This window comes from Electrophorus electricus, chromosome 6, assembly GCF_013358815.1.
Source record: "Electrophorus electricus isolate fEleEle1 chromosome 6, fEleEle1.pri, whole genome shotgun sequence".
NCBI classification, from domain to species: Eukaryota; Metazoa; Chordata; class Actinopteri; order Gymnotiformes; family Gymnotidae; genus Electrophorus; species Electrophorus electricus.
Genome location: NC_049540.1, coordinates 29,617,324 through 29,634,052, shown reverse-complemented (window position 1 = coordinate 29,634,052; position 16,729 = coordinate 29,617,324). Strand labels below are relative to the sequence as shown.

The 16,729-nt window shown below is 46.4% G+C and overlaps 1 protein-coding gene across 2 annotated transcripts; it reads left to right on the top strand.

Annotated features, from left to right (window-relative positions):
- The first annotated feature begins 131 nt into the window (after positions 1-131).
- tbc1d13 (TBC1 domain family, member 13) lies at positions 132-16,449 on the top strand. Of its 2 annotated transcripts, XM_027021581.2 has the most exons (13): positions 132-191; positions 2,079-2,152; positions 2,618-2,658; positions 2,867-2,928; positions 5,920-6,019; positions 6,322-6,404; positions 6,603-6,762; positions 6,869-6,889; positions 7,784-7,994; positions 8,480-8,643; positions 9,490-9,650; positions 12,627-12,684; positions 14,564-16,449. In XM_027021581.2, exons 1-13 carry the CDS (start codon positions 169-171, stop codon positions 14,627-14,629), a joined length of 1,224 nt encoding a protein of 407 aa, XP_026877382.2. In that variant the 5' UTR covers positions 132-168; the 3' UTR covers positions 14,630-16,449. The 2 variants fall into 2 exon arrangements, with proteins under 2 accessions (XP_026877382.2, XP_026877383.2); XM_027021582.2 differs by lacking the exon at positions 6,869-6,889.
- Positions 16,450-16,729: the final 280 nt, after the last annotated feature.

Here is a 16,729-nt window from a genome sequence, read left to right as displayed (position 1 = left end):
AATGAATAAAACAGACGGATAGACACAAAATACAGTGTAAGTGATGTTATAGCTCATTCACTAGACTGTCTCCGACAGCTGAATGTTCTGTGCAGGCTCCTCAACTTTGTTTCCCACTCGGACTATTTTTGTTGCTGCACGTTTGTGTTTGTGGTTGAAGAGGTCGACATGTCGAGCTCGTACAGAAACAGGTAAGCCACGCCATTGGGAGCGACACACAGGCAACCTTCGCACGGTACCGAGCCGGACATCTTACGGCGCAGCGCTGTAATGTAACGCGCTGGCTTACGCTGGCTCGCGCGGGGCGGCCCGGGGCTGCGCCCGCGTTAGCTGGTCAAAGGCGAACGCTCGAGGCGCGGGTCCCTGCGGTCCAGCGCGTGACGTGTAGGGCATGACTCACGGAGTAAAAGAAAAGAGAACGGTGTCATGCAGCCTTGATGGAAGCCGCTTTTGCACGTCCATGTAGAGCAGGTCTGCCAACGCACGGACACTTATTCCGTCCTGCTCGACACGGTCCTCTGCTCTGCACATGACCACCTCAGGAACAGGTTACTGGACTCCACCCGACAGACATTACATTCAGTGGAATGCTCTGCCTTATCAACGTCAAATACTGGCAAGTTACTTATAATCGACTTAATGCAAAAAAAAGTGATTTGACCCACTGCTTTCATACTTTAGTTCGGACAGCTTTTCGGGCAGTGTTTTCGTGTCTTTTTGCGTGCTTGCTTTTTTTCTTTCTTTTATTTAGTTTTTTGGGCAGCCAGTGTTGCTGACACTAAAGGTGTTGCCACGCAGACAGTTGTTAGACTGTGGCCACTCCAAGTTAAACTACTGTACCATATAACCAGTGCGGTAGTGTTGCTTGTGGGTCAGCTGTGCTCCTCGTGAGTGCATGCATGGGCCCACTGAGACCAGTCAGTGTGCCGTGGTGTTACGGTCTGAGCTGTGAAGCCCCAGGTAGCAGAGAGGAGCTTGATGTTTTAACTTTAATGATATTTTTGTGTTCGGCTAACGTGAGTCTTTTCTGCCATGGACCACACACAGTAGTATTTCCAAAACAGTGAGAGTGGACAAAACATAATTCAGGCTACTGAGGATCAGTGGTAACACAAGAATATGCATGTGTTGTAATAGTGTTTTGTGTGTGTGTGTGTGTGTGTGTGTGTGTGTGTGCGCGTGCGCGTGCGCGGATTGTCTGTACGCCCCAAGCCATTTTCTAGCGCAAAGGCAATTTGAGCTCCCTGATTAGGCCTGAGTCTCACTGAACTGGTCCATCAGATGAGGGACTGTATTGATCGGAGAGCCAAAGCACTACAGTAGCTCCAGAGAGACGCGTCCCGAGTGGTGATGTAGTACGACTCATAGCACTGTACAGACTGGGCTTAATCCAGTTTGCGTTCAAACAGGTTTGCAGTTAGCAGTTCCGTGGCCCGAGCGGTATCGATGATGATCAGGTCCAAAGCCCCGGAGCACCTGGGTTAAACACATCAGGTTGCGTCCTGCCTCATCTTTCCCAGAAATGGGAGGGTGATTCCGCGTAATCACCGTTTGTGTGTACATTCTTTATTAATGCTGGTATTATTTGCTCATGTTTGTTTTCAGAGCTGCAGGTTCTCAAGACTGTGTTCCTCACTCAGCCATTATCTTGCTCTGTAAGCAGAGTATTTGGCACTAAGCCAGTAGGTTACTGACTAATAAAGTAACTATTGGCTTTCACGGTGGTCCTCATATCTTCAGATACCAAAGGTCCTGTGGCCCCCAGGATTACCCTGTGAGGAGAGCAGTCCGCTAGAAATGTGGCCCACTTGTTTACTGAAGCCTTATGGTTTAAAACTAGACAACCATAGTCAACCATGCAGCTCCAAAATCCCACATTCCCTTTCCAGGAACACCTACACTTACCTCCCACATCTGTGTCTGGTGTGTGTGAGTTCCTATCGGCCGCCGTCTCCTTCAATTAAAGCAGATAAAAGCTCCCTGAGCGCATTACATGCGCTATAAAAGGTTTATGTAACGTCCTGCATAACACACACACACGCATGCCAACACACTGTTTTTCCTATTCTCTCAAAAAGGATCCAGGAGTTCAAGGTCGCACTGAGTGAGGTCCAGATTGACCTGAAGACGCTACGTGGGCTCTGTTTTGGCGGTATGACCTCTGACCTTCTGTTCTCATCACTCCTTCTTCTGTCTGGTTTGTGGGAGTAACGTGACACAGGGTGTTAGTGTCAATCGCTGTGCCTGCGTTTGTCTTTATGCAATATCAACACTGCAGAAGGCTGTAATGTGCAAATGAGCCCTCTTACAGTATTGTTATAATGTGTGTGTGTGTACGTGTGTGTGCTGTGACCTCACGTTCCCCAGATGAGCATTCTGTGTGTTTTGACCAATCACAAATAACAGATGAGTGTTCTGAGTGTTTTTTGATGAATTAATTATTCATATTATCCAGAAAACATTGAATAGTTTTATTCAAAATAATCAGAGCAAGCAGGTTCCCTGGTGTAGTTGAATATCTTGCAAGGCGTCCGGCGTGCCCGTGTTGTGTAGCGCTGCCATTACAGCTCATGATGCTGTTATTCCTCCTCTCTGTCCTCTGTCGCCCATGCTCCAGGAGTGCCTTTTGAAGGAGGGACGCGATCCCTGTGCTGGAAAGTGAGTATACACACTTGCTCCCTTTTGTCCAGAAAACCCAGTGTTGAACCTCGATGATGTGATGGACAGATGAGGGCAGGACGTCTGAGACACTGCTGCAGTTATTATTGCCATCTAAGAAAGCTGAAACCTCAAACGTCTAAACATGTTTTGAGCAGAATGTTCGAATATGTATGAAAATACAGTTTCTTATAATGTGATATTTCAGATCTTGTTGAACTACCTTCCCCTGGACCAGACACTATGGGACTCCTTCCTGAAAAAGCAGAGGTGAGGTTGTCCCTGACAGACACACACTCACACACACTCACACAGACACACACACTCACTCACTCACTCACTCATTCACTCACACACTCACTCATTCACTCACACACTCACACACTCACTCATTCACTCACACACACTCACTCACTCACACAAACACACACACACACACACACACACACACACACACACACACACACACACACACACACACACACCATAAGTGATGTCACTTTCCCACACCTTCATGCTGGTTTGTCAAGGCCACTGACCCAGGCCAGGTGCAGTCAAATCTCCAGCCTGCTGGTCTGAGTTTCCACTGTGAATAGCCACCTCAAATGTATTTTTGTAGGGCCGTAGTGCTGAGGAACATTCTGCTTTGCATGACCTGCAACTTCTCAACAGCATGAAACTTTAACCTTGTGTGTCCTCACAACACTGCAGAAACTCAGATTTAGCATGTTCCTTTGGTGTTAGAGACACACACACAAACCCTCAAACACGCATATACACACACTTATATACATAGGCACACCCCCACATGCACAGACACAGATGCATATATGCACACTTATATACATAGGCACACCCCCACATGCACAGACACACATGCATATATGCACACTTATATACATAGGCACACCCCCACATGCACAGACACACATGCATATACGCACACTTATATACATAGGCACACCCCCACATGCACAGACACACATGCATATACGCACACTTATATACATAGGCACACCCCCACATGCACAGACACACATGCATATATGCACACTTATATACATAGGCACACCCCCACATGCACAGACACACATGCATATACGCACACTTATATACATAGGCACACCCCCACATGCATATACATACACTTATATACATAGGCACACCCCCACACGCACAGACACACATGCATATATGCACACTTATATACATAGAGAGACACACACACTGTCTGACTCATTGCTGCTATTCAGTTTCTCCTTAATTATTCATTATTATCCACAATCCTCAAAGAGGAACTTTAAAATAGCACTGGAGCAGGTTACCATAGTGATGCATCATCACACATCTGATATGTCTAGGTAGTCATTCACTTAGAGAGAGAGAGAGAGAGAGAGAGAGAGAGAGAGAGAGAGAGAGAGAGAGAGAGAGAGAGAGAGAGAGAGAGAGAGAGAGAGAGAGAGAGAGAGAGAGAGAGAGAGAGAGAGAGAGAGAGAGAGAGAGATGATAAACTTTATTAATCAGTTACAATATACAAATACGCAGCATACAAACACACCTTAGAATTAGAAAAACAAATAAAATTGAACTAAAAAAATAAACTTAAACTCTAACACTATACGACTCTTCAGCAACCTTTTAAACATATGTACAGTACTGCTGTCAGTCTGGACCTCCGTCAAACACGTCCTGACCCACATGGCCAACTTTGATTACACTAAAATGTACTTCAGAAGTTGACATCCTGCTTCCTTCTTTGTGTAATTGTACCCACAAATAACAGTGAAAAACTGTCTCCCTCACGCAGTACGGACACTCAGGACTCCCAGCTGGGTTTAAAAACTGAAACAAAATCATTACCCGCTACTATACCATGTAAACGTCTCCAGTGTAGCTCACCAAAAGACCTCCTTAACAGTGGTTTATAGTCTCCCCGCTGGGTTAAGCCCCTCCCCCAGAGCCGGTGATTGGTACCTGTCATTTAGTTTATCTTTATTTAATACTTTAACGCAGGCTCCATCGAGGGTCGTCCCAGACACCTGCTCTAAGGCCATGTTCTCAACAGCAGATAGCTGCAAAAAAGCCTCTCACAACTCCCAAGGTCAGGTGATAACGACAACCTAGGAAATGTCGTGGCCACCACTAACACTCCTACCACTGTAGGCGGGGTTAGACTGCTGTAGGCGGGGTTAGACTTGAGCGGAACACGCACTTCCTCTGTTAATGTGAATCTGCATTTACACAGAAGTTGTGATATGAAACACTCAGTCTTTACACTCAATTGTGCAGCTGCTCTGTCCTCATCACCCAGATCAGGACCCACTAGGGTCACCAGATCCCCTAGAGTCCAGCGCTGGACAGAGTCCTGTCCAGCGAAGGAGTCGACCCACTAGTGATGTCCAGGCGAGCTCCTGTGAACACGTTTGGTCTGGTTCTCTCAGGAGCAAACACCTAGAGAGACACTATATGCAGTTCCATCTGTCCAGGGGGCCAGGGGGTATCAGGGCATTAAGATCTGTCCAGTCATGACCATGCTTCCACGCTGACACACACTGTGTGCTAGGAGAGAGAGGTGCCTTGAAGCACATGTTTACGAAGATGAAAAATTATTTCCTCTTGCTCCTGATTCCCCTGACATGTTAGAGTGAATCTTCTCTTAAAGGTAAAATGGCACCCATTGGCTGGTTCATTCTCAAACCAGGAAGGAAAAGGTTCTATGTGTTGCTAAGCAAATTGAAACTGCTTTCTCTCAGTATACTGGAAAAAAGCAAAGCCAATGTGAAGGCAACTCAGGTCTTCCACCCTGTAACTGTAAAATAAAATGGTCTGCTCCCAGAATGCTCTCTGATGTCCACACTAGATGTTCAGACTACACAGTGAATGTTGCTCAATTACTAGAGGGTCATGTGTGTCCTAATCTGAGGTAGGTTTTGTGTGTGTGTGTGTGTGTGTGTGTGTGTGTGTGTGTGTGTGTGTGTGTGTGTGTGTGTGTGTGTGTGTGTGTGTGTGGGTGTATACCTGCACACATCTTGTAACCTCTTGGCTACAGCTGTTATAACACGTGAAAAGAAATTTGCCTGTTTTTATCCACAACTGAGGCTTTGGATCCTGATTCTCAAGGCTTTATTCTGAAGTAAAAGCATTATAATGTGTGTGTGTGTGTGTGTGTGTGTGTGTGTGTGTGTGTGTGTGTGTGTGTGTGTGTGTCGGTCGGTTTGTGTGTGTGTGTGTGTGCGCGTGTGTGCACGTGTGTGTGGACAGGGAGTTGTACGTACAGTTCCTGAAGGAGATGATCATCCAGCCAGGAATAGCCAAAGCCAACCTGGGCCTCTCCAGAGAGGACGTCACCATGGAGGACCACGTGAGTGAGCCCTCCCCTCCCCTCCCCTCCCCTCTTCTCCGCCTCACACACCTCACACACTTCATAATCACTTCTTCACCTTTTCCACCATAAGAGTTCCCGGTTTGTTCCGTTTTGCTTATTTGTGTCCTGTTAAGCACACTGATATGTAAAAGGAATCCAGAACCTGTTCCTCTGTTTCTCTTCCTCTCTCCCTCCATCTCTCTCTCTCTCTCTCTCTCTCTCTCTCTCCCCCTCCATCTTTCTCTTTCTCCCCTTTTCTATCCATCTGTCTCTCTCCTGCTCTTCTTCTCTGCGTCCAGCCCCTGAACCCAAACCCAGAGAGCCGATGGAATAACTACTTCAAGGACAATGAGGTGCTGCTACAGATCGACAAAGATGTCAGGTACGCGCACGCGCACACACACATGTACACACGCGCACACATACACTCGCACACACGTTGGACTGTCTGGCTCTAGTGGCAGCTCAGAGACTCTACAGTACTCACACATAGTAACACTCTCCTCTTTGTCTCCTCGCTTTCTCTCTTCTGTCTCCCCATGTTCTCCTCTGTCTCCTCTCTGTCTCCCTGCTCTCTCAGACGTTTGTACCCAGATATGGCCTTCTTCCAGAGGCCCACAGAGTACCCCAGCAAGCTCATCCTGGATCCCCAGAACGAGTATGAGACTCTGCGGAGACGTGTGGAGCAGACAACCCTCAAGGCGCAGACCGTCGACCGCAACCGGAGTGGAGTTACCAATGTGAGTGCGCTCACATGGGTGTGGGTGTAAGATCAGGGTGTTTGAATGTTTTAATCCTATATCTTAATCTCACTGATCTTATTTTTGACCTGTTTGCTTTGACCAGTCCACAAAGGGTCAAACACAGGTGAGTATTTGTGCTGTGTGTGTGTGTTTAGTGTGTGACCTGTACACCTGTGAGAAAAGCTGGTTTCTTTAGATAAGAAGTCTTTTTTACCCATATGCAGCTGTGTGTGTATGTGTACAGGTTGTTAGGAGAGTTTGAGTTTGTAACTAATATGATGAGACTAACAAACGCAGGTGGTCCTACCTACATCTGACCTGTCTACACTGCACACATCCATGCATAATGCAACACCAGATGAAATTCGATGAGGTTGCTCAATTATTTAAATGTAATTTTATGGTTCTGCTTTTCACCTGCTGGTGTAGTTATCATTTGTTAGTAAAGAGGCTCATAAGTACTATTTAAACCAGTATTTCCCAGTACTGCTTCTGGACTGTATCATTTAAACCAGTGTTTCCCAGTGTTGCTCCTGGACTTCAGCTCATTATCTGATGAGCTGATGTGTCAGAGTAGGGGGTCGGGTGGGGTCCGTCAGGTCAGGTCCGTCTCTACGACAGGGAAACGCTGACTTACAGGCGGCTGTATTTTCCAGAGTCACTGTCTAAGTACATGTTACATCAGGCCAGCAGTCAGACTGCACGCATACTCCAGTCCCTTGTCATTTCTGTGGTTGTGTTTCTTCTAATATTAACCACTGATACCACTTTGTAGGGGTACAGTTACAGACAGTGCCTGGGTTCCCTCTACCCTGTACAGGCTCACTGACACGGTGATGTCATGGTAGTAGGTGTGGCTGTAAGACTATAAGAGAACATCAGATGTGCATAGCAACACACGAGCCACAGACTCCATGATCTGGTGTCGTCTGTCTTGGTAATGTGGCTGCCAGTACAGCAGGTTCAGTATGTCCCGCGCTAATTAGCAGCCTTGTGCACTCGGCACTGTGACCTGCAGGTGGGCTCCCCAGGCAGGGCGCTGAACCTGTACCCGTCTAACGAGTTCGAGGTTCTGCCCAGCGGCTGTGAGGCCCACTGGGAGGTGGTGGAGCGCATCCTGTTCATCTACGCCAAGCTCAACCCAGGCATCGCCTACGTGCAGGGCATGAATGAGATCGTCGGCCCCATTTACTACACCTTCGCCACGGACCCCAACGGCCAGTGGAAAGGTGAGGAGGTGCTAGCTGATAGGGTGGTCGCCCTGACGCTGTGGTACCTGTTAGGGGCGTCGCCCTGATGCCGTGCTACCTGTTAGGGACGTCGCCCTGATGCTGCTCAGGTTATTACCAAAGCAGGGGTGAAATGGGATTAAACAGAGAACAATTGTTTCCCTGCGTTCAAACCAGCAGAGATCTTCACACTTTTCATATTACTGAGAGAAACTCAGTCGAACACACTCTTCTGTTCTCTGCTGTGTGTGAGACTGTACATTTCTGATGGTTTTAACCCACCATACGGCCTTCATGACATCTGCCATCAGAGCGCTTCAGCTATGCAGGCCAATGCCAATACTGCCCCCTACAGGAAGAATTGGTTCTGAACGCTCACTGTGTACCTTCTTAAAGCAGTCCATTGAACCAGAAGCGCGTGTCTGCTCTAACCTCACCCTCGACGTGTTCCTCAGCCTCCTCTCTGATGTGTGTCTGTCCTCCAGAACACGCTGAGGCAGATACCTTCTTCTGTTTCACCAACCTGATGTCAGAAAACCGGGACAACTTCATCAAGAGCCTGGACCATTCACAGTGTGGCATCACCTACAAGATGGAGAGTGTTTTCTCTATGCTGAAGGAGAAAGATGTGGAGCTCTACATGAAGCTGGTGGGCAGCAGACTCCCCCCCTGTCTACCCCAGGCTCACCCCCCGTCTACCCCAGACTCACCCCCCCGTCTACCCCAGACTCACCCCCCCCCGTCTACCCCAGACTCACCCCCCCCCGTCTACCCCAGACTCACCCCCCCCCGTCTACCCCAGACTCACCCCCCGTCTACCCCAGGCTCACCCCCCGTCTACCCCAGACTCACCCCCCCGTCTACCCCAGACTCACCCCCCCGTCTACCCCAGACTCACCCCCCCGTCTACCCCAGACTCACCCCCCCCCCCCGTCTACCCCAGACTCACCCCCCCCCCCCCGTCTACCCCAGGCTCACCCCCCCCGTCTACCCCAGGCTCCCCCCCCCGTCTACCCCAGGCTCACCCCCCCGTCTACCCCAGGCTCACCCCCCCGTCTACCCCAGGCTCACCCCCCCGTCTACCCCAGGCTCACCCCCCGTCTACCCCAGGCTCACCCCCCGTCTACCCCAGACTCACCCCCCCGTCTACCCCAGGCTCACCCCCTCTCTCCACTCATCCCTCTTTGTGAGGGATGGATAAATGGGCCTCTTTCTGGATTAGTTGATCGTTACTCTGCACTTGTCTGTTTCTTTTTGCTTGTTTTTCTTCTTGTCTCATCTCATCCTTATTTGTTTCTACCTTTTTTCTTTCATCCTTTCCTCTCCCCCTCTCTCTCTTTCTCTCTCTTTCCTTCTCTCTCTTAAGTCACATCAAATGTGCTTTACTGTCATGACAAGAAAAAATATCTACTTGTGTTGCTAAAGCAACACCATATATTATTAATATACATATTCCATTATTATTCTCTCTGTTTCTCTCTCTCTCTCTCCATAGCAAGAACAGAACATAAAGCCTCAGTATTTCACCTTCCGTTGGCTCACCCTCCTGCTCTCTCAGGAGTTCTTGCTCCCGGATGTCATCCGGATCTGGGACTCGCTCTTCTCAGACCAGGACCGCTTTGACTTCCTCATCCTCGTCTGCTGTGCCATGCTGATGTAAGGGCGCCCCCGGTGGTCACTGCCAGCCAGTGCTCTGCTCCTGCAGACCTCTATCCCACTCCCTTAATATTTCTCTGTTCAGTTTGTAAGGTCAAACCAGCACAAGTACCATGGCGTGCTGGTTGGGACTGACAAATCCGCATGGAAGAAAAAATTAAAATTAAACGGTGACTTGAGGCTTTTTAAGAAAAAAGTGTGCTGCAAGCTTCTCAAACGTTAGAAACGTTAAATGTCTGGGCAGCACAGCCTGCACAGAGGCCGCTTTAGATTTGGGTCAGATTTTTTTTGTTTGGAATGTTTGTATGGTGACCTTGAGAGTCAGATCAGGTTTGCATTTGGAAAGTAAACAAAACCTGAGAACATGACAGCATTAACTAAGGATATGCAATATACCACAGCACACAACACAAATATCCAACGAGTTCTGCCACGTGCTTACTTACATACATATCACTTACATATCAGAAGATTGCATCATTGTATCACCTCTCAGTAACTGTGTTATTTCTAACTTAACAAATTAGTGTTTTCTCTTGTGAACACATACTTTAAAAAGTCTTGAAAATACAGGTGAACACAACTGTGCTGACTGACAGACAAATACATTAGGAAAAATGTGAACGCTGAAACAAAGCTGTACAACTGCGTGTAGCCCAGTTAACCTACCTGCATGAAAATGGTTTTAAAATAACACGGGAGACCACCATGTTCTCAGTTTTGGACCTGTGTCTGTCTGTGTCTGACTGTGAAAACTTTACTAAGATTGACACACCTCAGTGGAAACACTAAAGCTCAACTTGGAATTACTGCAGATACTGAAAAGGTTTATCATTTTAAGTCCTTTCACATTTAAGTGATATTGCACAGGGTTCCACTCACTGTTGTATACTGTAAATATATTAAGGCAGAATACAAATACATTATTGTCATGTGGGGGGGGGGGGTTAAACAGTCAGGATTAAACGGGCAGGATTAAAATCCATTTTTACAGTATTTTTTCTAATAATCACTTGAAAATTCAGTTACCAGTTTAATGTGAAATAACTTTCCCTAGTAGTAGTCTAACAACCTTAGTCTTCAGTGAGGTGGTGTGTGCTGGTTTGTATGTGGAATAGCGTATGGGGACATTGTGTATACGTAATAGTGTACGGGGACATTGTGTATACGTAATAGTGTACGGGGACATTGTGTATATGTAATAGTGTACGGGGACATTGTGTATACGTAATAGTGTACGGGGACATTGTGTATATGTAATAGTGTACGGGGACATTGTGTATACGTAATAGTGTACGGGGACATTGTGTATACGTAATAGTGTACGGGGACATTGTGTATACGTAATAGCGTATGGGGACATTGTGTATACGTAATAGTGTACGGGGACATTGTGTATATGTAATAGTGTATGGGGACATTGTGTATACATAATAGTGTACGGGGACATTGTGTATACATAATAGCGTACGGGGACATTGTGTATACGTAATAGCGTACGGGGACATTGTGTATACGTAATAGTGTACGGGGACATTGTGTATACGTAATAGTGTATGGGGACATTGTGTATACGTAATAGTGTACGGGGACATTGTGTATACATAATAGTGTACGGGGACATTGTGTATACGTAATAGTGTACGGGGACATTGTGTATACGTAATAGTGTACGGGGACATTGTGTATACGTAATAGCGTACGGGGACATTGTGTATACGTAATAGCGTACGGGGACATTGTGTATACGTAATAGCGTACGGGGACATTGTGTATACGTAATATCGTACGGGGACATTGTGTATACGTAATAGCGTACGGGGACATTGTGTATACGTAATAGCGTACGGGGACATTGTGTATACGTAATAGCGTACGGGGACATTGTGTATACGTAATAGCGTACGGGGACATTGTGTATACGTAATAGCGTACGGGGACATTGTGTATACGTAATAGCGTACGGGGACATTGTGTATACGTAATAGCGTACGGGGACATTGTGTATACGTAATAGCGTACGGGGACATTGTGTATACGTAATAGCGTACGGGGACATTGTGTATACGTAATAGCGTACGGGGACATTGTGTATACGTAATAGCGTACGGGGACATTGTGTATACGTAATAGCGTACGGGGACATTGTGTATACGTAATAGCGTACGGGGACATTGTGTAAACGTAATATTGTACGGGGACATTGTGTATACGTAATAGTGTACGGGGACATTGTGTATACGTAATAGCGTACGGGGACATTGTGTATACGTAATAGCGTACGGGGACATTGTGTATACGTAATAGCGTACGGGGACATTGTGTATACGTAATAGCGTACGGGGACATTGTGTATACGTAATAGCGTACGGGGACATTGTGTATACGTAATAGTGTACGGGGACATTGTGTATACGTAATAGTGTACGGGGGCATTGTGTATACGTAATAGTGTACGGGGACATTGTGTATATGTAATAGTGTACGGGGACATTGTAAACATAATAGCGTATGGGGACATTGTGTATACGTAATAGCGTACGGGGACATTGTGTATACGTAATAGCATATGGGGACATTGTGTATATGTAATAGCGTATGGGGACATTGTGTATACATAATAGTGTACGGGGACATTGTGTATACGTAATAGCGTATGGGGACATTGTGTATACATAATAGCGTATGGGGACATTGTGTATACATAATAGCGTACGGGGACGTTGTGTATACATAATAGCGTATGGGGACATTGTGTAAACATAATATTGTACGGGGACATTTTGTATACATAATAGTGTATGGGGACATTGTGTATACATAATAGCGTATGGGGACATTGTGTATACATAATAGTGTACGGGGACATTGTGTATACATAATAGTGTATGGGGACATTGTATACATAATAGTGTATGGGGACATTGTGCGGATGGACATTCATTCTTATTTTTGTTCCTTCTCTCATTTTTCCAGTTTAATCCGAGATCAGTTACTGGTGGGAGATTTTACAATGAACATGAGATTACTCCAGGTACCACACACACAAACATGTTACTCCAGGTACCACGCACACGCACGTTACTCCAGGTACCACACACACACACACACATACGTTATTCCAGGTACCACACACACACATTAATGCATTAACACACACACTAACGCAGTAGAGCACACACACGTAACTCCAGGTACCAAACACACTGACGCACTCACACGCGCACACACACACACACACGCTACTCCAGGTACCACAAACACTAATGCAGTAACACACACATATACATGCATACATGACTACATACACACATACATATACACACACATACACACATTACTCCAGGTACCACACACAATAACGCAATGGCGCACTCACACAGACACACACAGGTTGCTCCAGGTACCACACACAGTAACGCGCGTGCACACACACACACATGCACACACACACACACACGTTACTCCAGGTACCACACACACTAATGCAGTAACGCACACACATTACTCCAGGTACCACAAACATTAACACACACACACAAACAATATTCCAGGTACCACACACACTAACGCAGTAACACACACACACACACGTTACTCCAGGCACCACAAGCACTAACGCAGTAACACACACATTACTCCATGTACCCCACACACTAACACAGTAACACACGTTACTCCAGGTACCCCACACACACACACACACACACGTTACTCCAGGTACCACACACGCAGTAATACACACACACACGTTACTCCAGGTACCACACACACACTAACACAGTAACACACACACACGTTACTCCAGGTACCACACACACACTAACACAGTAACGCGCACACATACACATGTTACTCCAGGTACCACACACACTAACACAGTAATGCGCGCACGCGCACACACACACACACACACACACACACACACACACACACACACACACACGATACTCCAGGTACCACACACACTAACATAGTAACACACACACACACGTTACTCCAGGTACCACACACACACACTAACACAGTAACATAAACCCACACACGTTACTCCAGGTACCACACACACTAATTATTCCATGTACCCCACACACTAACGCAGTAACACACATTACTCCAGGTACCTCCCCCACACGCACACGCACACACGATACTCCAGGTACCACACACACACTAACGCAGCAACACACACACACACACACACACATTGCTCCAGGTACCACACACAGTAACACACACGTTACTCCAGGTACCACACACAGTAACACACACACACACACACATTGCTCCAGGTACCCCCCCCCCCCCGCCCACACACACACACACACACACACACACACACATTACTCCAGGTACCACACACACTAATACAGTAACACACACACAAACAAATTACTCCATGTACCCCACACACTAACGCAGTAACACACACATTACTGCAGGTACCAAACACACTAACACAGTACCACACACAGTAGCACACACACAGGTTACTCCAGGTAACACGCACACACACACACACATTGCTCCAGGTACCATACACATGCACAAGTTACTCCAGGTACTACACACACTAATGCAGTAACACACACACGTTACTCCAGGCACCACACACACTAATGCAGTAACACACACACACGTTACTCCAGGTACCACACACACTAATGCAGTAACACACGTGTTACACTAGATACCACACACACTAACACAGTAAGACACACACCTTACTCCAGGTACCCCACACACTAACAGAGTAAAACACACACATTACTCCAGGCACCACACACACTAATGCAGTAACACATACACGTTTTATTCAGTTATTGGTTTAGAGGTCAATATTAGCACAGTGTTAGCGCTGCCTGTGTGAATTATGAGTAATGTGTGTCACACTGTTTTTCTTCCCCTGGCAGGATTACCCCATATCTGATGTGCACACTATCCTGACCAAGGCCAAAGAGCTGCAGGACAGCTCGTAGCTGGCATGCCTGTACTGCCCCATTACCCCACCCAACTGCCCTACCCTGCCTTGCCCCGTAGGGGAAACCACGGGAGAACCATAACCTGGACGACAGCAGTGCATCCTGAGAGGGGATCACGTTTTTCCACTGAATTCTGGGAGCCGTATGAGAGGACTTTCATCCTGGGTGTGTCCCTCTCATGGTGTGTGTAGCGGGAGGCAGATTTTTTTTATTACACTGAACACTTGAAAATTTGAACATGAAGCAAAGCAAACACATATCACCCTCGTTAGGTGTCACTCTCAAACGCCAAAATGTTTTTATTTTCCCTTTTTCCTTCTCAGAATTCTAGTGAAGGGTTTTCTGGTGATGTTTCTCTTCAAGCTGTGTTTTTACGAAACAGTTTACTTTATAATGGTCTACTTTTGTCTTTTGTGTGGTTTTTATTTAAATGATTGGCATAGTCAGAAAGCAGAATCTTATTACTACCATATAAGGACAGTTGTATCTCGATCTGTGTGTGTGCGTGCGCGCGTCTTGGTCTGTGTGTGTGTGTGTGTGTGTGTGTGAGCGCGCACATCTCAGTCTTTGTGTGTGTCTGTCTCGTGTGCTGTCCTGCTGACTGCTCTCATAACACCACAAACGTCAGCATTCCCACTGAACGGTGCGTAGCCGTCACAGCCAAGCCAACACTGTTCACAGCAATAGAGCTTGTTTATTGTTGTTGTTTTAACACACGTGTGTGTGTGAAGGGTAACTCACTGTGTGTGTGTAGAGTGTGTGTGTGTTCTCCCCATTCAGAAGTTTGTTGTGTGACTGAGTCAGGTTTATTGTTTGTACTTCTGCTGCATGCACATACGTAGCGGTGCTCTTGTGTTGATCATTTGTTTGTTGTTTATCGTCGTTATTGATGTTTTTTGCAAATAATGTCAAGAAAACCTGAATCGCATAATATGAGCATGACTCGCACTACAAGAATGACGCATCAGTAATGATCCACGTCGCCATGTCTGCTCATGCACACGAAGGGCACGCTCTGTTACGCGCCCATCCTCATCTTCATCGTCCGTAACACAACAGGAACATCTACCCTGCTCTTCCTCTACGTGACCCAGGAACCCTAACCAAAACGGGAATGGAAGTTGGCTCCACTTTCACAGAATGGTTTAGTAAATAAGATAAAGATGTGACTTGTGGTCCTGCATAAAGAAAAAGGCAAAGGTATTAAACTCTTTTGGATACCCAGACTTGGTTTTAGTAAACATGTTTTAATGTGCGTCTGTGAACACTCTGAGTTCTGGAGGAGCTGGACTGCACAGATGTCCTGTTTCCCCTGTGGTTTCGCTTTGTTGTAACAGTAGGAATATGTGTGGAAGCAAAATTTTGTCTCATCTTTGGGTTCCTCATTAATCAGAATCAAATGAATGCATCTTAAATCTGTAATATTTCCTGGTTTTTTGCTCAAGAAAGAGGATCAGAGTCATTGCTGATTCGTTCATTGGATAGAAATGTACGTTCAGTACATCCAAGTGTTCACGTCCATGCAGACCATGTCAGAAAGTGTGTTAAACCTCCTCTCATCTTCAGGCAGACAGAAGTAAAGTAAGTGCTGTGTCTGTTCTCCTGTGGCCCCACCCTTCTTCTGTTCAGAGGCCTATCAGCCCCCAGCACTAACTGAAGGCCCACCCCATTCTCTCCTGTCAGCCAGTCAAGTTAAGTGGTCATTGGTGGTGTTGGTTGATACTGGGAATATAGAAAATAAATGTATACAAATAAAAAAGGAAATAAACACGTAGAATAATGATTTGTACAATAAAGTAATACAGTGTTTTGCAAAAGTCTTAAGGTATTGCAGTCACTTTGAGTTTAAAGATTTTAAAGTGGTGTAGAGGGTGTGGTGTAGACTGTGGAGCGCTCTTCACCTGTATTGAAGGCTCTGAGTGTTGCAGGCATCTGGTAGGAGCCTGTCCAGAGTCCAGGCTTCACCACAGTGCTGATGTTTGGTGAGTGAATTTAGCTGATACTTTTATCTCTAAAGAGATCACAGCAAGGGAAAGTGTGGCAACTGTGCTCCGTATCTGTTCTTTGTATCTGTGCTTCATAGCTGTGCTGTGTTGT

What these genes read in the sequence shown, in the direction of transcription:
- tbc1d13 (XM_027021581.2), top strand. Translation starts at nt 169, where the DNA reads ATGTCGAGCTCGTACAGAAACAG. An exon ending in ACCGGAGTGGAGTTACCAAT is followed by an intron (nt 6,763 to 6,868) that starts GTGAGTGCGCTC and finishes TGCTTTGACCAG; the next exon opens with TCCACAAAGGGTCAAACACA. An exon ending in CCCCAACGGCCAGTGGAAAG is followed by an intron (nt 7,995 to 8,479) that starts GTGAGGAGGTGC and finishes TCTGTCCTCCAG; the next exon opens with AACACGCTGAGGCAGATACC.